The 23143-nt window shown below is 41.5% G+C and overlaps 1 protein-coding gene across 1 annotated transcript; it reads right to left on the minus strand.

Annotated features, from left to right (window-relative positions):
* Nucleotides 1-8096: 8096 nt before the first annotated feature.
* CCL20 (C-C motif chemokine ligand 20) lies at nt 8097-11413 on the minus strand. Its single transcript, XM_009513939.2, has 4 exons — nt 10087-11413; nt 9723-9837; nt 8899-8976; nt 8097-8612 (listed from the first exon to the last, which is right to left on the minus strand). The coding sequence occupies exons 1-4, from the start codon at nt 10340-10342 to the stop codon at nt 8585-8587; spliced, it is 477 nt and encodes a 158-aa protein (XP_009512234.2). The 5' UTR covers nt 10343-11413; the 3' UTR covers nt 8097-8584.
* Between the last annotated feature and the right edge of the window lie 11730 nt (nt 11414-23143).

The raw sequence follows: 23143 nt of genomic DNA on the forward strand, positions 1-23143 counted from the left end.
CTCTCTACAGCATAAATGAGGAGTATCTGCAGTTCAGCTATAAATTATGTCGTAAGCATCTCTCCAATTCTGTACTTCAAGGTTGTATTTGCATTGTTGAATCAATTATTGCGATATTCTTGAGCAATTTTTTTTTCAAGATTTTGCAGCTTTGTTTTGTTTGCTTTTTATGAGACACAGAAAGGGAAAATGCAGCCCCAGTCTAAACAGGGGAGAGGAAAGTAGAAAGGCTGCAGGGCTCCATGACGTCAGTACCCAGCGGTTCAGCACATTCTCTCCTGACTTTCTTGCTGTAAATCCCCATCTGAATACACATGCCTCACAGCTTGTCATCACCTGGGATTAAGAGACAATAATGACACTGGAAGATGGTAAGTCAAATCAGGCCTCAACTCTCGCATCCTTTCCTTGCTTCTGTAAGCAGAAGATTCAGGAGCAGTGGAGTCATGACAGAAGTCAGTCCCTCTTCGCTCTGTGCCTGCTATCCGGACTGCCCCAAAGAGGCACTGGCATAATGGCCTTGTTTGCTGTGTTCCTATATAGTAACTAGAAAAAAACATTGCTGACCACCTGGCAGGGATAAAGACCTAACATTATGCTGAGATGAAGTTGTTCCCAGAGTGCCACCCAGGACAGGCCTGTCTGCAAAATAAGTATACAGTAACTAACAGTATGTCTTTCTGACAAAACAGAGCCAGAGTTGTAGCACTGGTAGGCTTACCCAAGGAGACATTAGGCAGCAAAGGTAAAAACTGTAGTGAGAGAATGAAGGGAAGGACTTAAACACAGCTAATTACTTGAGGACTAGTTAAGCAGGGGCTCTGATGATACAGCAGACAGCTGAAGTCCATACCACTAAACCTTGACTGTTAAGCAGAAATGCAGTTCTTTTTCCAGTTCAGGAAATGGGCAACCAGTGTATACTTTTGGAAGGAAAATTTTTAGACTGCTGGGGCAAAATTGTTGCCCTGATACTTTTCAGCATCCAAAGAGTACACACAGCCGCTAAGCTGTGAAAGGCCAGCTTCAAAGACTCTGCATGCACACCATAGAGAATTCAAAAATATCTACACTAGAAAGAAAAATTAAATGCTGGGACGTTCATCCAGGTTCTGCATCAATTTTGATCTCTGGATTAGATAATCAGCTTTTATGTTCAGAGATCAAAAGTATTGTTGTTATCAGCCTGAAAAGATAACATACATTAGTTGCTCCCTGTACATTTTTGCTTTTGTCAGCAGTTCGAAGTAGTGGCAGAAAGTTAAGATACTATAAAACTCAGTCAAAAGCGTTTGAAAGGCCGCAGTATACACTTATCTAGAGTGCTGGAGACAACTGCATTGGAAAGTATGAAGTAAAATTAATACAGTTATACTGAAGAGCTTCCTTTTGAGAACCCTGGGTGGTTCTTGCCGTTACAGGTTCTGCAAATCTCTTTGCTTGAGCCAAAGAACCATCTTAAGAAGGATAACAAGAATAAAGTGTTTCTGACTCAAACTCACCATTGCTTGCAGAGAAGAGTGGGTTTTAGGCTTCCTGATTTAAAGTTGTATCATGACCCACTTGTTCTGAAGTAGGTCAGTCTGTGGTATGCTGAACTAAATCAGAAAGGCCAGCCCAAGAGTAGTCTGAGTTAAGGGAAAGATGTAGAAAGCCACTTCCTATTTCTGTTATGTTAGTAATGGGTGCAGTGGATTTTTACTAAGGGGAGTTTTGCATGCTGTCCTTTCTCATAATTGTCAGGTCTGTCAGATGCAGAAGGACTGAGCTTTGATATTTCCTTGTTTCTGCATGGTGAATTAAATTGGTTTAGGTAATTTTTTTCAAGGTTGTTTTATTCTGGCATAGATAACCTGCTTCCTCTTGCCCAAACAGACACCGCTTAATGCGTACACTTTGTTGTGCATTGTTAGAGCTCCTTCTCACTTCTGCTCTGTTATTTCCAATGCTAATCATGACATTACTGCCATGAAAAATGTGAAAACTATATTATTTGTGTAAGGAACATGATCTGGGAGTTTTCTGTTTGCTAGATGTGCTGGTTTGGCTGGGATAGAGTTAATTTTCTTCACAGTAGCAAGTCTGGTGCTCTGTTTGGGATTTGTGCTGGAAACAGTGTTGATAACACAGGGGTGTTTTAGTTCCAGCCGAGCAGGGCTTACACAGAGTCAGGGCCTTTTCCGCCTCTCACCCTACCCCACCAGTGAGGGGCTGGGGGTGCACATGGGGTTGGGAGGGGACACAGCCGGGACAGCTGACCCCAACTGACCCACAGTATGTCCCACACCATATGGCATCACGCTCAGCATATAGAGCTGGGGGAAGAAGAAGGAAGGGGGGGACATTCAGGGTAATGGCATTTGTCTTCCCAAGTAACTGTTACACATGATGGAGCCCTGCTTTCCTGGAGATGGCCGAGCACCTGCCTGCCGGTGGGAGGCAGTGAATTAATTCCATGTTTTGCTTTGCTTGTGTACACAGCTTTTGCTTTACCTCTTAAACTGTCTTTATCTCCACCCACGAGTTTTCTCTTTTACTCTTCTGATTTTCTCCCCCACCCCAGCGAGGGGAGTGAGCGAGCGGTTGTGTGGGGCTTAGTTACTGGCTGGAATTAAACCACAACACTAGGTAAGAGCTATGCTGGGAGAAAGAGCTGACAGCGTTATAGAACAGACAAAGTACTCTCTTTCCCAAAGATTGTTTTTCATCTTTGCATGGCTCTTTTCATCAACTTAAAGTTATCTAAAAAAAAAAACCTAGTTGCTATTTGTGTAGAAAGTGTGTCACCTGTAAGTTTCTGTTCACATGAATAGGTGCATGTGTTGGTTACCTACAGTGAGATAATTAGAAGCACCAGAAAGGACCAGCAGTTCTCTTCTTTGCTCTTTTCTTCCATCTTTCATTTCTGACCAACTCCTTACATATCCCATGCAGTCAGGCAAATTCCATACGCTCTTACTTGTTTCAGTCAAATTTTCACTTAGCTGAAAAAAGTTTTTCCTTGCTGTCCACTTTCTAAGGGACAGCCTTTCCTCTTAACTTTGCCAAGCTGGTGGGCAACCTGACAATAAAAAAAACCTCAATGCAAAAGAACCAAAAAAAAAAATTTACCTTACTCTCTCTGAGAAGAACTCAGAAATGCCTTTAATCTTTCTTTCCATGGTCCAGACTGTAGGGGGCTGAAGACCTTTTGGTTAATGAGAGCTCTGAGTCATCCAGGCAAGACAGGAAAGCTGATGGTATCAGTTAATTGCGTAAGTATTCTGCGATCAGATTGTCTGAGCTGCAAGGTGAAAGCCAGCGAGTTATCCAGCTGTGTCTAGTGAGGGGAGTTGAGGAGCACTTCTACATATACATAACCCACAATTGAGTCAAACCACTTTGAGTCGGGAGGAAGCAAAAAGCTCCTGACGAATAACAGGATTTCTAGTAAGTCTACAACAGAATTGAAAAAGACAAGTAGTGAAAGTCATTTGTTTTAGAAAACAGAGCTTCATTAAAGTGAAACGTGTTCATCTCACCATGGTTTTTAGTAAAAAAGTCAAAATCACTCATTTGGGCATTTCTATTTCATTTTTATAATGCCAAAATTCATTAAGCATTTCACATAAACCATCATGTTTTCTACATAGCTATATGCCTTCGCTAAGTGTGGTAGTCTTATTGCATTGTCTCCAGGTTTCTTGTTTTCTAAGTTTCTTTACTGTCATTTTGATATACTTCACATGGATGTGCAAAACAATATATATGTATATCATCCATTCGTTGTAATTAGCATTAATACAGCACTACCCACTCCAATAATAATATTAACAGTTGGGAAGGAACAAAATTTAAGAGAACCTGAGATCCAGACCTTTTATCCACAGACTAGATACCCATACAAAGGCAACTCCCACTTACATCAGTCACCTCTTCTGTGAGTCGGGTAGCTCGCTCTCCTTGGACTTTTGTATACCTTTGCTGGCACTGTTCGCCTAGGAAAACCAGCCATGTGCAGTCCCTCTTTTCCTCGCTTTTGTATGTGCAGCTGCAAGGCTGTGATGGTAGGTAAGATCCCTCTGGAATAGGATATGCATTTTAAGTGTATCCAGCACAGTTCTGCCTGCGGACACTCTACAGAGCATATCTGGTTTTCCAGGGGATCTCAACCCAGACTATCGATTGTCTCCTTGACACAAAGTGAGTGTCCAAAAAAAAAAACAATTTATAGACTTTTCCATTTAAAGTTAGGGAGTAGCAAAATTTTAGGAACACGGAAATATAGATGTAGATGCAAATGCTTACAAATAAATTTGTTACTTTATTTTGGGAGTATAACTGAATTAATATAGCAAAACTATAGAAATGATGTTGTACATTTAATAAAAACAACAATAGTATTTTAGCCTCTACTTTTCCTTCAATGTATTTGCTTTTTAAGCATATAGTATTTGAAATTTCATCTGATGTTATTTCGTTACATATGTGTTTAGGATTGCATAATCTTTGAATAATGCTATAAATTCAAGATAGCTGAAAGACTATTAAACAAGTGCCTGGTTTTATTTATGGTAGTAGCCACATGAGCAATACACTATGGTTAATATATAATAGCAGCCACAGCACCATTCCTGTTGTATATAGTATTTAAACATTCTAATGCCAGCAACTCTTGGTGAGCCTTGACTGGAACCTATCTGCAATTGATAATGCAGAAGGAATAAACACAGCAGTTTAAAAACCTTTAACAGAGTTAGGACTGCAACGCCGGCCAGTTAAGCCTGACACCTCCCAGAATAGAACCACCACAAAATCACACGAACATAGATAACAATGTTGCATTTATATACAGTCATACAACTATAATCGCATAGTAAAGTTAACGTACACAATGCACTGGTTTTAGTCTGAATAAAAATTTCCTTTATGATTCATATTTTGGCAGAGGATGTTGCCTGTCACCTGGTATTTGGAATAAAACTGCCAGGGCATAACACAGCTGAGAGCTTAGCATACAGAAGGCTTGTTACAATTGAGCATCTGTACTGTTCTGATGTTTATCCAGCTGGGTGTATGCCATTAAAATCAAATGACAGTGTCACAAGCCCGATGCCCTTCTTGGTTCATGAATTCCCCAATTCACTTCCTAACAAAATTACAGCTGAACGATGCATTCCAGTTCATCAGGAGTCAAGTTCAGTTTCATGTGGGTTCACTGGTATTGGTAATTGAAAATAACTGACCAGTTGTCAACACCCCTATGAAAGAGCTAGAAGTGTCATAGTCACTAAGCACAGCCAGTAGTGCTTGGTTTTCGGATATACTCGAAAATATGCGCACCATACCACAGGCTAAGAAGGGCCTTTGCCCATTTGTCTCTTGGATTTGCACGTGCTTTATAACCCCCATTTGTGTGGATGGTGGAAAAAACAATAGATGAGGAACAAAAATAAAACAAAACAGTCTTCAACCAATAGTTAGGAGCTACCATCAACTGACCCGTAATTCAGCAAATAACTTGTTAGTATTTGCCCAGCAGATGAAATGTGGCAGGTTTTGTATTTTAACAGCAAAATTAAGTCAGCAGAAGGTTTTCTATTCCTTACAAAAGTCCATGCAACGCTAAGTTATTTTGTTGCTTTGTGCTGGAGTGGGAGAAAAAAATTAAGAAGTGAGTAAATCACGTTGTGATTCCATGTATGAAGAGAAAGTTTTCTGTCAAAGACCCCAAGCTATTGAAATGCTTCAGTGTCCTGAATGGGAATGGTGTGAGATTGCCTTAGGAAAAAAAAGAAGGAAAAAAAAAAAGAAGGAAAAATAAAAATTTAAAAACAAGCAAACAAACCCACAGAAAGAATATGTATAAATAGGATTCAATAGTAATACTCCAGCAGGCACAGGAATCACTGAGGACTGGTCTCAGTACAGTGAGAACAGAAGTCTTTGGAACTGAAATATGAAGTTGTGCGGAGACTTTGAAGGGAAAGTTCTCACACCCATTATCCAAATTATATCCAAGGTTAACAAAAAGCCTCATTGACATTTTGCAAGAAAAAAGAATTTTTTTAAAAAAAAATTGTATAAATGGAAGGGGAAAAGTCCCCAAATGAGCATCTAATACTGCATCTCAAATTATTCAACAAAATTGCACACGCTGAATTAGGAGCTGTGGGCCAAAGATATAGAGGAAAAAGAAACTTACCTGCACAAATGCAGAACAGCCCCACCAAAGTAATCAGCATTCAGGTTTTCCTAGAGATGGTCTAGATTTTCAGACCTGTCAGAACTTTTAACTGGCCACTCAAAGTTATGTACAAAAATGTGCCTCTGATCTGATGATTTTGGAGATACAAATAGGTATCATAAATGAGCACTGTATCCTCAGGATGCATGGAGGGACATGCTATTTTTATATGGAATTTCCTACCAATAACATAACAACCTTATCATCTATGTTATTAAGCACAGAAACCAATTTTCAAGGGTTTTTTTTCCTCCAGTGAGGTTGGTTATAAAGAAATAGTAAACCAGAGTATGAGGAACTAAAAAAAAAAAAAAATCCCACAAGTCATAGCTCTGTGGGTGAAGCATCTGGGGTTTTGTGGCAATAGAGCCAGAGCTGACAAAAGGAAGGGCAAGTTACAAAAGCAGTACAAAACTTTTAACAGGCTCAACCCGGGAGTACAGCGAGCCACCCGCAGAATTTCACACATCAGTTTTCACTTTCTTACTTTGTTCCTCTGCTTTGAACTCGCTAGCTTGGACTCCAGGATTTTCTGCACCAAGTTGATATGCAGCTCTGGTTCCTAACATCTCCACCAAAGCCTACCAGTTCCCGAAGTAAGCTTGGGGAACCTCACCTTCTGATGCTTTTCACACAAATCCATTCATTGTGTCTGTGCCATTTTGTTGGTGCCCGATTTAGCCTGCAGGCTGTTTGAGCCCAAACTGGAGCCCACACTAATGCTAGCAGGTGTAAGGCAGAGCTCTGCCCAAAAGTTAGGGGAATGCCCAGGGAATATACTGGGTAATTACTCTTCCCTGGAGGTTGACAGTTCCGTACATTGTATCCTTAATATCAGAGACATGGAATCCACCTGCTAGAAATCAAAGCCAATTAATCTTGCTCCTTCAGAGCTACACCCATGGAGGATTGCCAGTTCCCATATTTGCAGAGCCACAAGCAGATTGCTTAAGTTCTAGCAAGTTTTTAAACCAGAAGATGACAGCCTTACAGTCATGAATACCATTTTAAAAACCCAATGCCTCTCAGCTTCTCTCTCAAGGGCACAAAAAATGCTTTACATTTAAGTTTAAATTAAATTAAAATTAATGTTTCTATCTCTAGGACTAAAAGGTACCAAAAGCCAAGGCGTAGATTTATCTGTAAGAGTCTGGTGCTGACAATAAGAGGACTACACCTACACAGCTTGCTTAGTCACATCCCTGAAGACTGTGTGGGCCATCTAGTAGAACCTAAAAAGCTAAGTGGCCTTCTCTAATCAACCTGCACCCATGTCCTACCTATTCCGTGAAGTCCCATTACTTTTCTCAGGCATCATTTGTGCTGCAGGAGTGTCTGCAGACCTCCATCAGACCTCCTTCCTAGATCCTGCATCAGGAAAACCTCATTATGCTAGAAGTCATAGGATGCTATAGGAAACATAAAGGGGAGGAAGGCACTGCAAATTCCTCCCCTAGAGAAAGCCCTTTAGGTTGAGAGAAGACTATGTTATCACAAGCCTTCCCAGTGGATGAGCTGGAAGCTTGCCCTGTAACAATATATGTAAGGTTTCTGCTGAATAAATAGAAATACTGGTAAGAAAAATTCTCTCAAGTCTGATTAAGATGAAATTGAGCTAAGAACAGGTCTTCGTGTTAAGCAAAACTTCACGTATAGCAGCTGTTTGGGGTGAGGAAGGAATTGTATCCGATGGAGGTCATAGCTACCCAGAGGGCAAACAAAGCGAGCAAGGTGGAAAGTGGCTTTAACAGGTGTGAATACCCTTGTATAACTGTTGCAGCTGGAGTCTCATAAGCAAAGGAATTCAATTCAAGGGGAATTCACCTTTTTCAATTACAAAAATAAACGTATTACACAGGTTTTAACATTTATTTTTTTAAACTCCAGTTTCCATTTTTTTCCACAAGCAGACTTTGTTTAACAATAGTTCAAGAAGTATTATAATACTAACTAGAGATAAAAGGAAATATTTTGGCACAGGACAGTGCTAAAGAAATAACAAAATAAACAGAATAAATAACCCACTTTACACATGCTGAACAAAACAAAAATAACATGCAATAAACTTAATAAAATTCATAGTCTGTACAACTGCTTAAGGCAGTCCTTACTAAATAGTAATCTTATGTCATATTAGTAACATACAAATATTAGTAAAATTAGAAACTAACAAAATGCTTAATTCAAGCAACACAGCGATGCAATATGAATCAACTCAAGAAGTTCAATGGTTCCAAAGAAGCCAGAGACAGTGGTGAGTGAGCACACAACAGTGTACAAGACGACGATCTCAACTGAGAGATTGAACCTAATGGTTCTTCAGCCACATCTGTGTTTAGTTCCCTTCTAGAAACCATATCACATTGACATCTTCTTGAGCTTATGACTGTTAAAAGAACGAGAGAACACACATAAACAATGATGTCAGACACCGGTCAATTATAGATTTTTCTCTCCCAAGATATAGCGCCTCTTGAGAGAGTAGCTCACGTAGGGGACATGACTGTCCCCAAGAAGACTCTAAAAAGGAGTAGCCCTGTCTGACAGGAGATGGAAAGACAAATGTGTTCAGCATTGCCATCACAAGTGTCATTCAGGAGGTTTAAGAAATGGGCTTTCATACATGCTCTGTTTTTATCAGCCTAGTAGTATTTAGATTTTTAGATTCCTACCTCAGGAAAAGAAGATGCTTCTTCACCCAGCCTTCCCTAGGATTTACACAGGCATTCAGCCCACTGTAGGTGTGGAAACTGGAAAAGAAATAGTGATAGAGAGATCAGTAAATCATGAGAAATCCCTGCTAGTAAATACTGTGAAGATGCATTTGGTCAAAAACGTGCATCATATAATAGACAATAGCAGCTGCTTTTGTAAATGCCAGCTAGATATGGGGTGCTCCACAACCCCTCCAATACTATACAACAAAAAAAAAAAAAAAGAAACACCGAATGAAGTTTAAATGTAATCGCTGCTTCAGTCTCAGGGATCATTTTTTGCACCATGAAGATGTGTTCAATTTATTGGAACTACTGAGACAAAGAACTTTGTTGAATGCCAGAAATAATTTGTGAGACTAAGGAGAGGGTGACAGAAGAACATTTAGGATGGCTAAAACCTTGCGGGGGGAAAATCTGAGCTCTGTGAATTAAGAAATCTCTTGTTGCTTATGTGTCTGTTAATGGGTTTTGGCAAGGGAACACCCTTTGTTGGCTAGAGTGGCCCTCAGCTGGAGAGGAAGCATGTCTTTGTTTGCACAGCTGATTCCTAAACAGTCAGATTTATTATTTACACTGTATGGCTGTCCTATGAGTTAGTAGTCCTTATTAACTACAGGTTGTGTATTTTGTTTGCAGGTATTATATACAATTTGTTCAGTTAATGTTTTGGAAAAGCAAGAAAAAACTCATGATGTTCAAATCATTGTTTCTGCCCAAACAGATATCCTAAGGTTAATACGTGTGAGAAAAACCAGAGGATCTTCTGAAAAGTAACTTACATGATCGCGTTGATATCGCAGACTTCACTGGAGAGCTGTTCAGTATAACCCTTTAGGGCCCACCGAGGCAGACGCACTTTGGTGTAAGACAGGCAGCAATCCTGGTTGCTTTGTGCTGGTATGAAGGAAAACGACAAAGTAAATAAAACCCATTTGGACCATGCTGCCTAGGGTACTCGCTCTTCAGCCCCCTGACTATCCAGCTCCCTGTCGACAGAAGAGGGTTAGGCAGCATACTTTGCTGGAACAACCCCCTTCCACCTCACCCTCACCCTGCTGCCAGCTGCACACCCCAGCGTGGCTGGCGCGCTGCGGAGCGACACTGAGAACCAGTTCCTGGGGCTAAATGCCTGCGCTCACTCACCTTCGGAGGTGCTGCACAGGAGCAGCGCCAGGAGCCCCAAGAGGGAAACCAGGACCAAGCTCTTGCTGCTAAAGCCAGCCATTTCCACTCCACGCAGCAGCTGTGCTCCAGTGAGTGCTCGGGTGCTGCCTGCTTTTGTCCTGCCAGCCTTGCCGCACCTCCACCTGCTTATAAAGGGGTGGCAGGAGCCGCGGGAATTCACACGCGGGCGGGTTCCACTGTCATCAGCGGGTTTCCCCACGGCAAATTCCATCATGCCCAGTTCAGCCCCAGCACACCTTCCTGGTGCTATAACTGGAGATAACAGCGTGCTGGGGAAATTTTTTTTTTTTAAGTAGGTTAGAAGATTCAGCCAAAAAGAAAAGGAAATAAAAGGCTGTGAGGTAATGGTTCTGTGGGTGAAGCATGTGTATTTTTAGGGGTAGGAGTGTGGGTTGTGAAATGAAGAAAGTCAAATGTAGGTGACTCTCGATGTTACCTAGAGAAACTACGTATCTGGTGTGCTCTAGTTCGATAAGCCAAACTTGGGGTAGAGGCAGGTGGGCATAACCCAGCCAGATTCATTTAAGGATGGCACGCTCACAGGAGCCGGGTAGCTATCTGCAGTGATACCAAAGCACTGCATTAATATTTACTGGTTGGCCAACACAGTAACATGAGGCTTTCCAGATGACTGCTTTCTGAGCTCTAGGTTATAGTATTGGTGGGGACAAGTGAGCAACATTGAGTATTCATGAAAATGGGTTTTTTTAGAGCTTCTTTACCATATATCCACTGCCATCATTTTCTGCCTGTTTCTTACACATCTGAACTATCTCATCTGAAACTGTTAGCTTAAGAGCAACTTGAAATGGGGTCTGTATTTTCTACTGAATCTGTACTGTCCAGAATGCATCAATGCTCATTCATAAGCAATCGCTGTGTCTGGTTACTTTCCCATGCCAAACTGTACCCGAGTATTGTGACTCCTGAACTTTCAACTAAAACACACACCATCTTAAAAGTGTCTTGCACGGCTTGGGGGAAACCCCTGTAGAGAGGCTCTGTCATCGCTGCAAGTACACTGAGCTGCTACTGAAGGCTGTTACTTTCCAATGCCTTATAGTGACCTGTATGAGATGAATGTAATGGCTGCAGGCCATGTCCTGTTCAGCTGGTGTACACAGGAGCTGCTGCCCACTCCAGGTGGTTATAGAGTAACCTGAGCTTTAAGTAGCTTCTCTTAAGGTAGAGCTCAGGGACACAGTTATCGTCAGTTTATAATTTACATACCTTCTGTTCTTCACAGTCTACCAGTACCTCTCACAAAGGGTCCATTCCTATTATTTCTTCCTAGAAATGTAAAAATATTGAACTCTAGAACAGATTATTATTCAGATAAATTAAATTTCTCTATATAATAGCCAGAATTTAGAGAAGCTCATATGGCTGGGGTACATATAAGCAGCCTCGCAGCATGCATGGCATCACATATGTTGGAGGTGTTTCTCCTCAGAGCCACTGCTATTGGCCAAGGGAAGAAGCAATAAAGATCCCATGCCCTGATGTACACTGCTTTTTGTAACTTTATGGATCATAGTGAAATGCCATAAAAATACATAAAGATAACAGCTCTGTGCAGCTATTTCTGAACTGTTTTAAGGACTGTCAGCTTTAGGCAATGCTGTGAAATAGCTAACTAGAATGATAACACCTGAAATGATAGAAGTTTGGCTTGATAGATTTTCCTTTCCATAAAGATAGGAGCAGTTAAACATAAATCACTTATAACTATTTCTAGATTGACAGGTATCAAGAAGCATCAGGCTGGCAATAAGCAATTCTCTATCTTCCCCACCAGCACCAGTTTTTTCGGTTTGTTTTTTTTTTTTTTTTTTAAACTGGCTGTCCAGTAACAACATGGAATTTTTTATTTTCTTATTATTTTTTAAGCAGGAGTTCACACCATCCAGTCTCTGTCAAGCAATTGCCTTTAAGAAGATAGGAAAATTAGGCATTGGGTTATCAACACTCATTCCTTCATTTCCACCCTCCCATCCCTCCATTGCCACTGTACTTGCCCTGGTGAGGCCGCACCTCAAATACTGCGTGGAGTTTTGAGCCCCTCAGTACAAGAGGGACATTGAGGTGCTGGAGCGTGTCCAAAGAAGGGCAACGAAGCTGGTGAAGAGTCTGGAGAACAAGTCTTACAAGATGCAGCTGAGGAAGCTGGGGTTGTTTAGTCTGGAGAAGAGGAGGCTGAGGGGAGACCTTCTCGCTCTCTACAACTACCTGAAAGGAGGTTGTAGCGAGGCAGGGGTCAGTCTCTTCTCCCTAGTAACTAACGATAGGATGAGAGGAAATGGTCTCAAACTACATCAGGGGAGGTTTAGATTGGATATTAGGAAAGATTTCTTTACTGAAAGAGTGGTCAGGCACTGGAACAGGCTGCCCAGAGAGGTGGTGGAGTCACCATCCCTGGGGGTGCTCAAAAAATGTGTAGACATGGTACTTCAGGGCATGGTTTGGAGGCCTGGGGGTGTTGGGTTGTCAGTTGGACTTGATGATCTCAGAGGTCTTTTCCAACCTTAATGATTCTATGATTCCACGATTCTATGATTTCACTCTAGTGTCGATACTAGGAAAGTCTCCAGCTACTTTAGAAAGAGAACTTCTTAAGATTGCCAAGACGCTAACTGTATCTTCTTATCCATCAATCAGTATCAAGACCATGAAAAGCACTAGGCAAACAATTTTAAAAATTGCTAACAAAGCCTTCTAAAGAAAAAGAGATCAGTTTGTCTCCTGTCTTGCTAATGTGCTTGTTACTCCCTAAGTTTAGCTCTCCCCCATTAGTTTGGAGACTTGAGACATGACTGATTAGGACGATTATAATGTTTATTGATTAAGCAGCACATGTTTTTTAAAAAAAGCTAATACCCTAATTGGGTAATAAAAAGACCACTATTATTAGCAATATTACTTCACAATTATATCACTTCAAATAATACTAAGTTACAATTCTGTTGATTACTATTAGTATTGATACCATGGTTACATTAATATATGTTAAATTATTCTAGAGAAAATTGAAAAATCACTAGTAGGTGATATTAAATCGCAGTTCTGCTGCCTTTGTCTCCTGCACTGAGTATTAAGGTAAAAGTCTATCCTCCCTTATGAGTTTATCCCTTCTTACTCCCCCCTCCTGCACTATCTTTTGGATATAGACCTGATGGAGAATCTGGTGGGTTGTCCACAGGGGTTGCCCCCAGCATCCTTGGGAGCTTGGGCCCACAGGCCAGCTTCACCACTGCCTGGGGGCACAGCACTCCCCCTGTCACAAAACCTTCCCATCTCTTGCTCTTCTTCATTTTGTATCCTACTCCCCATTTTTTCCTTTTCTTGAACCTATCTTTCCACCACCCCTGCATCTCCTTTCCTCTGCCCAAATTCCCCCCAAATAAACAACTCACCCCTAATTCCTTTTCCTCAGTGATCCCAAATCTGACACCCATACCCAACTTTAGTGTTCCTTATGCCATTTCCTAGGCAATTACAGCTTAACATGTGATACTGTTACCTAGATGGGGGTGGCCTTGCACCTCAAGTCTCCCATCTGACTCTACAGCTCTGTTTCTTCTCCATTCAGTTTCTGGGACAGAATCTTCTCACCCGAGGAGCTTTGACACCTCTACGTAGTCCTAACTAAGCACAAGTGGTTTGGATACCAGAGCAATGACATCACCCAGTTAGTGCTCACCCCACACTTCTGCCCTCAGGCAGTTTTCATTGCACCTCTGGTTCCCACCGGAGGCCATGGCCGGTGTTGTGCTTCGTTTCACAGTGGGACGGGGCTCTTGCTCCTGGTACTGATTTTATCTCATGGTTTGTTTGATGTAGGAAATTGGGTTAAGAATTAGATTTAGAACAAAAGCCATTTGTACTTAGTGTGTACAAAGTACCTTCAGTTTATTTGCACAAAGTAGTTAAAAAAAAATCAAAAAAGGTTTAATGCAAATGGCTGAAGAAAGTTGCCTGCTGGTTCCTGATATGACTAATAACCATATCATATCAGTCTTTATATTTCAAAGTCCATAATGTAAACAGAAGGCAAAAAATATAAAAACAAGGAGGTTCAAGGGAAGCGATGGCTCCCCGCAGATGAGAGGATGGCAGCTGTTGACCACCCTTACCCAATGAGATGTTCGTCCTGGTTCCCCTTAGCACTTCTGTGGCCAGATGGGGCTGTATGGACTGGACAGGGGACTGCAACACAGGTGAATGACTGGGCTCCAGGGCTCCAGGTGGTGACCAGCACCTCAGTGTCTGTTCGTGGGCCAGTTATGGGTGGTCACTGCTGGGCCAATACCTTGTGTTTAGTGTCCTAATACTGATGCAGTTAGGAGGCTGCGCATGGAGTGGGGTCAGCGAGGGGGCTGCCAGGTTGAGGAATGCCATTATTTCCCTGTGCTGGGGCTCACGAGGCTGTGTGGGGAGGGCTGTGCCCAGAGTCTCCTCAGAGGGGCACGGCTGGAGCATAAGAGGCAGCAGCCACAAGTTGTGGAAAGGGAAATTCAGCCATAGTGGAAAAACCCTCTTCACAGGGAGGAGGGTGGAGCACTGGGAAAGGCTGCCCAACAGGGGATATGAAAGCCCAGTTTAAATACCCTTGAAGACACTCAAGCAGATGTGGCCATGCCCTGAGCATGATCTTAGTGCCAGTGCTATAGAGCCGTTCAGTTAGAGCTGTGAAGGGAGAGGAGATGCATCAGGGAAAACTGAGCCTTTTCCAAGGCAATATTGAGAAACCATTAGTTCTGAGAAGTATGGGTTTGTTAAAGAGGATTGCTGGGGCGTCAGACTGCCCTCAGACACCAACTGCAAAGCTGCAGCCTCTCTGTCGCCTTTCACTGGTCACCTGGCTGCTGTCGCCTGGTAATACGCTTCCTCTCTTTTATCCCAAAGGGCTTTTACTCACAGAAATACCTGCTGAAAATCTCAAGTGCTGAAAGGGCTTAATAGTTCAACCTTGACAAACACCCCTGTACCAGTAGAAAAATGGGCATTATATCTGGGGGATGGGATTGTTCCATCGCTCTCCCCATTGAGGAACAGCACAGAAGCAGACTGTCTGGTTTCCAGGTACATGTGGAGTTGTATCAATAAAGCTATGTCTGTTTTCCTGCAAAATCTTGCATATGAGAAGCCATATGCACGTGGGAAATTCAGAACTGTACACGATTTGGAAAACAGTTTGAAATGCTTTAAAACTGTGGCCCCACAATGTTAATCTGTTTTGACTATGCAGCTCTGCTATCCCAAAACAGTTATACAGGCATATAACTGCAAGGCGTAAAACACTCCGTTAACTTCTGAACACAGACAGAGAAGGAATTTTATAATCATTAACTATTTGAGTGACAGACTAACAGACTACAGCTTACAGTCACTTTATGGGTTTAGGTCTAATATTAAACATGGAAGATTTAAAAAAAACCCAAACCATCTCTTACCTACCCTGCTGTTAGACGCTGTCCAGAATATCGTTACCTATCTCCTACAATAAGACAAGAAACATATTGACAGTTTTTACTTGGCTGGCAGCAATTTACCAAAATTTCCATTTTTATTCATCCTCGCAATTACTGCCCTTGTCCAAACTGCTAAAACAAAGAATTATAGCAATACAGCTGATCAACCAGGAAGGACAGGACCAAATGGGAAATTCCCTCCTGTAATTTCCAATGTTTTAGGACGCCTTTGACAGAGCAAAGGGCAGAAGGCACTAGTTCAGAAGGAACAGGGCCAAATGTGGGGATTTAGTCACTGCCTAATCCCTCATGATGAAATGCATAATAAATCCCAAGCACAAAAGTTCCACAGGGAACTTGCTCAGTATTTCTGGAGCTTTCGAAGCTGTGATGCAATACACTGATTTCACACAGTTCAACATTTGCATGACTGCCAAAAATCCTTATCTGACGGAAGAAACCAATTTTCACTAATTATATGCTGCACTTCATAAGGAACAGATCTAGAAATAGCAATGAATGACATTGGTTTGATGCAATTATGAACAAATTATATGCCTGTTGGGAGAAATTAACCTCTGATCTATCGGAAGTGTAGGTTATGAGAAGACTGGTGCATCTGCCGTGAACATCCCAGCGTCCATCCTAGCACTGCTTGTTGCTTGCTGCCACATACATGCAGGAGCCGAATATCTGGTGTTCTGAGGACAGATTTCTCTCTTTCAAAATTAGCCCTACTCTGTCTATAGACCCTTATGGTAGCCAACAACCTTTTCACAGAAACTAACTTCTCAAAGTTGAAGGCAAAACCTATAGCTGGAAAGAAGGATGAAAATAATAGTTAAAAGGAGAACCGATTAAAAGCTGCCTACCAAGCTGAGCGCTAGGTTACATTAGGTTTGCTTTATTACAGCTCTTTCTCTCTTCCAACCGTAATTCGTATGTGTCTTTAGGCATAATAAACACAAGAAAAGAAACGTTTTGACTAATGTTTCTGACCATTAAAGAAGTTGAGAAGTGCCAGTTTTCTGCATAACTTCTAGAAAGGTGGGGAAGAAGGGAAGGAATCACTTGAGAGGATACAACATATATCTCCTGCAAGGGGCTGAGACCACCAAGTGTCATCTGCAGACAAAAAGGAACCTGCTTACAAAAAGAAGTAGTAATGTGATTTACTGTGGTCTAACATCCTGGAAACTTCACCAAAAAAAGTTGTCAGCAACCTTTTAGCACTAGAGTCATCCTACAACCCCTATGAAACAAAGCCTAAAGCTTCTGGTTTTCTACAGCCCCCACCTCACCACCTCTACACATGTTGGTCAGTGCTTTTCTGCTGCTGTGGTGTGGCTGAGAGTTTCACAGAGATGTACAGATCCCAAAGCAGATCTGGAAAAGGAAAGTGGCTGGGGCCAAAATTCACAGCCTGAACATCAAGGTACCTTCCGCTACTAACAAACAAGGGTTTGCACTTAAAAGATATTTCATTCTGAAAGAGGAGAAAATTATACTATTCCTTGGCAGTTATGAAATATATATGTGACATTTTCCAGATTTTGATAATTAGTAGACAAAAAATAGAGCTGGGAAAAAATCTGGCACTTAAAAATTTAATTAGAAATACAGTTTTAGTTTCAATTGAAACATGGTGAATAGTTTTATCTAAAAATTAGAAGAGAATCATTTAGAAAATGTGAACCTTCTTTTTTTCTCGTGTTCTATTTGCTTCCTGAAGTTGACCTAAAAGAAATAAAACAAACCCTAAAAAGAAAAGAGAAGAAAGAAGAACTACATGACATGAAGTGGTAAAGTTTTAAGTTGACCAAGAGAACTCATTTACTGAAGGTTTTACCAAGTCACACTGGGCATACGGAGCACTTGGTCACTCTGGACTACTTAGTACATGATTAGCACAGGTGGCATTTTGTCATGTGTTACTGGAAGACTAGCTTAAAAGTATGCAGTAACACCTGCTTATTTTGGATTGCAAAGTGAAAAACAAATAAGTTCATTTTTAATAGATAGTAGTTAATACTATTGAGTGACTCTATCACGAACATTGGCAGAGTAGCAATGGACACAGGCCTTCTCAAGGCAAGTGCTGCAATCACTGTACCTTTTCAGCACTATGCAGTTACATTATAGGTACTTTCCTGTGGGGAGATTTAAACCACGATTGCCCAAACCAGCCGACTCAGACTTCCCTCTGCTCAAGAGTCCTGCTCTTTTTCCAAGGAAACCACAGCCTTCCACCCCAACTCTTACAGGTTTTTTTGCATAACACAACTGAGATACTGCTTTTCTTATTCTCCTATACCCTTAAAATACCTTTTCTGGACCTTAGTCCTCACATACGGATTTTTGCAAGAGGCATTTGGGGGCCCTAACAAGGGCAGTCTTGCCCTAGCTCCCATTAAGGAAACACCTGCCAGGGTAATTTTTCCTCTGTTTCTACAAGGTTCCCCTTGGCTGCTTCAAGCATATCTTTCTTGTCCTCATTTTCAAAGTCCTTCTCACCTTACTGCTGGCCAGCCCACTGGACAACTCCAGCCGGTTCCAGCAGTGCCTTGTTGGTTAGGCCATTGGCTGGGGCTTTAAGGAAGGCACTGTCCCCAGCCACGCAGGACTGCTCAAAGGCTTCAGGGGCTCCTGTAGACAAGGGCTTGTTCTGCAAGAACCAGAGCCAGAAAAGCTGACAGGGTGTTTTAACACAAGATGTTTTAAGCCAAGCAATCTGGGCTTGACAGAGTTGGCTATTCCAAAGTGAACTGTGTTTTACAAGAACATTTTTGCCTCGAGATACTAGGCTTAGCCTTCCTCAGATCAGAGGACGGTCCTCATTTTCTTCATGTTTGTGCACAACCTAGTGCACCAAGGGACCAGGGAACCAGGGCCAGAACTTCAGGATGCAACACATACACTATAACTGCTGCCTTTGAAAGGATTAACAAGAAGATGAAGGCACATGGAGAAAATCTAGGATTATGTAAAAAAGATTATTCTTCATGAAAGGGAAAAAACCAACACACTCTTGGCAGGGGGTTGAGGGGAAACCAACAAACAAAAAAACCCCAGTCCCTAGTACACGGCAAAAGTGTTTAGTGACTCTATTATCCAAACTCTTCTAAGCTGCAAGAAATCAAGGTATTGGAAGAATCCAGGATGTTTTGAGAACAAGAATTCTTACTTTCAAGCAAACACTAGCAGCATGATGCATTTATTTTGAGCCTCTCAAATGTCATTAGAGATTTAGCGTTACATGAAGCATCCAGCTAGTTATGTGCACTTGTCAAAATGTGACAAATGTTCTTCCAGCAGGACTTTACGCTACCTGGGCTGTTGCAATGATTCAAAGTCTCTCACGGTGTCTGTAATGCGATGCACACTGAGGGGAAAAAAAAAAAAAAAGGTAGAGCGGAGGTGCTAAGCTGAAACTTCCTACACACACGAGTTGTGCAAATGCAAATTTGCATCTCTGAAATGAAATGTCCGTCCGTGACGACAGGGCAAAATCTGCCACTAGTAGGAGGTTTGTAGGATAAGCGGACAAGGGAACACGCCTTGGAAAGTGATCTTTCAACATGGAAACTTACTTAGAAATCCTTTCAGGCTTTTCCTCTCACCTCTCTTTGGCAATCCACGGTAAGTCACCATTAGTCACTAAAAGTATTAATCCATTTAAATGAGTTCTCTTTGACCTATATATCATTTCCTTTTTGTTACTTAACTGGAGATGAAGAACATATACAATTAAAGAAAGGCTAAAGCACAAGCTAAGAGTGCATATTGAATTAGATTGTATAGCATCATTACAAAAAATACAAAGGCAAAGTCACCACGTCCAATCATCAGGTAGCAAACTTGGAGCTATTGGAGGTTTTTTTGGTGCTGAGATATGCATACTACACTCATCTATCCGTGACTGCAATGCCCTCCAAAGTCTAAAGGTGAAGCTTAACAGATTCTTTTATTCTCTTCCTCATCTCCTAAAAGCATGATTTTTATTCATTTTTTATTATAGTGTTGAACAATAATTGCACTGAATTAAAAAGATGAGTTTTTCATTTCTAAAAAAAAAAATCAACGAGAGTTGTCACAAGCTCTATGTCCAGAGACTACTTGCTTCATGGACTTTGGCTGGCTCATTGGTCATGTGGAGCTCATAGCTGTCATGGGAGTGATCTGTGGTTGGCACTGATGAGAAAACAGGCCACAACTTTTAGAACATTTGGTACTTTATGAAAGCAATTGTTTCATTCTTACATGTAACATGTAGCTCATATCAAGTAAGTATTAAGCAAAATGTTCTTACTAGCCACAGAAAATAGATGTGTTTTTCTCAACCACAGTTTGCAGAAGCAAAGAGCTCAAAGCCAACTTGCGAACAACAGTGACAACAATAAAGTGATGGTGAAAGATAGCTTTTCAGTCACAACAAAAATTCAACCACTTCTTGATCACCAGGATCATTTATCCTCCACTTCATCCAGAAAGAGCAAACTGCTCTTCTTCCTTTAAACACTGGTGGCTTCTATGCCATTAGAAGAGCTCACAGACATACTGTGTGTGAGGCAGAGGGAAACCAGAGCCCAGTACACCCACTCGCAGCTGTGGACCTACAGCAACCACCACAAAATTTTAAAGAAAAGGAAAATCCCCAGAGAATCCCACTGACAAAGTAATAGTTCCTGTCCTCTGCTGATGATCTGGAAGGAAAACGTAAGGAAAACAAAAGGAACTACTTATGGTATAACATATTATTCCATAAGCTTTTCTACCCTGCTGTAACATTCATTGACTGCAACAGGAAGACTTTCTCCAACCTTTACTAAACTTTGGATTGCACTATTTTTGGATTTCAGTTCTTTGAAGACAGTATTTTGCTATTGGTACAATTGCAACAGAAATAAAACTGGCTGTTAGGGCTGAAATACACCCCAATGCCAAGAGAGAGACCATACATAAGATATCGTTTGTCTGCTTAATCCTGGAAATTTTATCATCTATTCAATTTACTTGCTTGATTTTGTTGTTGATGTTGTTCAAAACAAACTTTGAACCGTAAAAAAACAAGGTTGAAAAATGTTAAAATTTTCCAGCATTCTTAGACCTCTAAATCAAAGAGGAAGATACTTGAAAGCTCACAAACAGTTTCAGTTTGAACAATGGATTTTGGAGCAAAAAAGTATCAGCAGATACCTTCACATGCTGGACTGTTCTCTAGCTCGGCTCTGGGGCTCCTCTGGACCACGCTGATTTACACCCCTCAGATGGGAGACCAGAGTGTACTTTGTGCCAGTCAGAGGGAGAAAGTAAAAGGAGGATCTCGCTCAACTAACAAACCCAGTCCTTAGACAATGTGAAACACCTTTATCTGGAAGCCTACTAAAGCTTCTGACAGATTTTCATAAGAGACATGGAGCAAATCAGAGCGCTGCAATGCAGTTCACTGCATGTAACTAGGGATGCCATACATCCCTGTGAAGTCTTGGCAATGCTCCCAAAGGGACAACCAGAGTAAATTGGGTGCTACTTCCCCAGCCACTCACAGCTATGGAGGTGTTGACCCATCACCTATGTTTAATTCAACAATGAAACTGTAACCAAAAAGAGGAGAAAATCCATCCAGTGACTTCTATTGCAGAAAGCTAAAGATACCGACGTTAACTTTCTCTGGCCGATAACAGGAGATTAAGAGGGTAAAGTACTCCTTTCAAACCAGCACTGGCCCAAAGTTAGCAGTGTATAACAGGGGACATTAACCCTGCAAGCAAAGTAGGTTCAGCCAGTCTTCATAAGCTCATCAAAAAACCCCTACCTGCTCCATGCTGTGTTGGTAGCACATTATAGCAAGAACTCCAGGTCTTACTTATGCAAGCATCCAAGTGTGCCACAACTAAAATGTTGCCTGTAAGAAAAAAGAATTAACTCCCCCAAAGTGTGCCAGAGTGGTGATTAATGACACAGCCATTAGTCCCAGATCCTACACTGCTACCAGCAGCCACTACCACCCTGCACTGTGCAAATGGTAATGTGCACTCTAGTGACATGAATAAGAAGAGTGACTGGATAAAAAGGAAGGGCATTAGCCTTACGTAGGTAGCAGTGTAGTGAAAAATAAGGTTATGTCATTACTTTTTAGTAAAGAAGTACTCATAAGCCTACATTTAAACTAAGTACCTGAAACAGTTTTGTTGAATGTATTTTCTTATATACCCTTTGAAGTAATGCACTTAGTACTTTCTAGCTAAATACTCTAAACTAGATTTTGCATAAGCATTGAAGTGTCTCAGATGAAAAGCATTTGAGCCCAGCATGCGAATGGCTCCATACCCTGGGAACCCTGCGTGAGATTCAGCTGGGAGGTGAGTTATAGAAACCCTCACCCCTGCACGGGGGGTTCAGGCTCAGACTGCAAAGAGCAGCTCCTTCCCAAAATGGGTACGTAGTGCATGAGAAAAGATTAAGATCTGCTCATCCATAAATCAAGAAGTGAACTGGCCCTGCAAATACTCCTGGGTCTGAGGAATCCAGCAAAGAGGCAGTTTAATCTTCATAACTGCCATTGCAACCTTTCTGTGTGTCGGCTATATTTGACCACCAATTGAGAAAAATCTCCCGTATTGGCCACAGGAAATCTTCTGCGCTATCACTCTTTCTTTAAGGGAGTACAGTACACATTCTTCAGAAAGTATAAGCCTTCAGTTTGATTTGCAAAGTCTCTTCTCCTAAGTTAGGCAGGTGTCAAGAAACAGATGTGATTTGGGAGCTGAAAGTCAGTGCTCAAGTCAGCACCCAACCAGACAGTTTGAGAGAGAGATGTACCTCACACAGCCAAGGTGAGGCTCTCAGCCTTGGTGCCATCCTGTGAAACACCAGAGATAATACCAGGATCAAGCCCAAGGGGGAGCAGAGGCAGGAGAAGGTACCAGGGTGACAGAGGTTTGCAGTCTTGTTCTCTTACTGCCTTTCCTTCCCCTTCTCTCCTCAGAATTTTCCTGCCTCCTTGACACATTGGAGACCACATTGCATTAACTCTTTAAGATACACTACTACTATAAAAATCATCTTTTCTCCAGGTCTTACAGAGTCTTCCCTTTACCACCTGAACAGATGCCCTCCACGCAGAACAACACTTTTGCTTCCAACCAGACTACATTAAAACTCAGCATAAAGAACACGGTCCCCTTCAAACCCAGCGACTAAGCTCTGCTGCAGTTAACTTATGACATAGAGCTCAAGTTGACAAAAAACTTGCATAAGCCCATCATAGTTTTACTGTCTTCCATTTAGCATTCAGATGGGAATCAGTGAAAAGGATGAAATTTTAGGTACAAAAGAGATGGACTAAGAAATGTAGAAGGAACATCTAATTGAGGATAAAAGAGGATCTGAAAGCAGAAGCAGCAAACATCAATAACTGGAAGTTACTTAAATCATTCTTTCTCATTATTACATTAAAGGAAACATGTAGTTTGGCTTTTTTTTTTTTTTCCAGTCCAAGGAATTTGTGTTGGATTCTTACCTCAGTTAAGTCAATGCAAACC

The sequence above is a fragment of the Phalacrocorax carbo genome, chromosome 7 (genome assembly GCF_963921805.1).
Source record: "Phalacrocorax carbo chromosome 7, bPhaCar2.1, whole genome shotgun sequence".
Taxonomy (NCBI): Eukaryota; Metazoa; Chordata; class Aves; order Suliformes; family Phalacrocoracidae; genus Phalacrocorax; species Phalacrocorax carbo.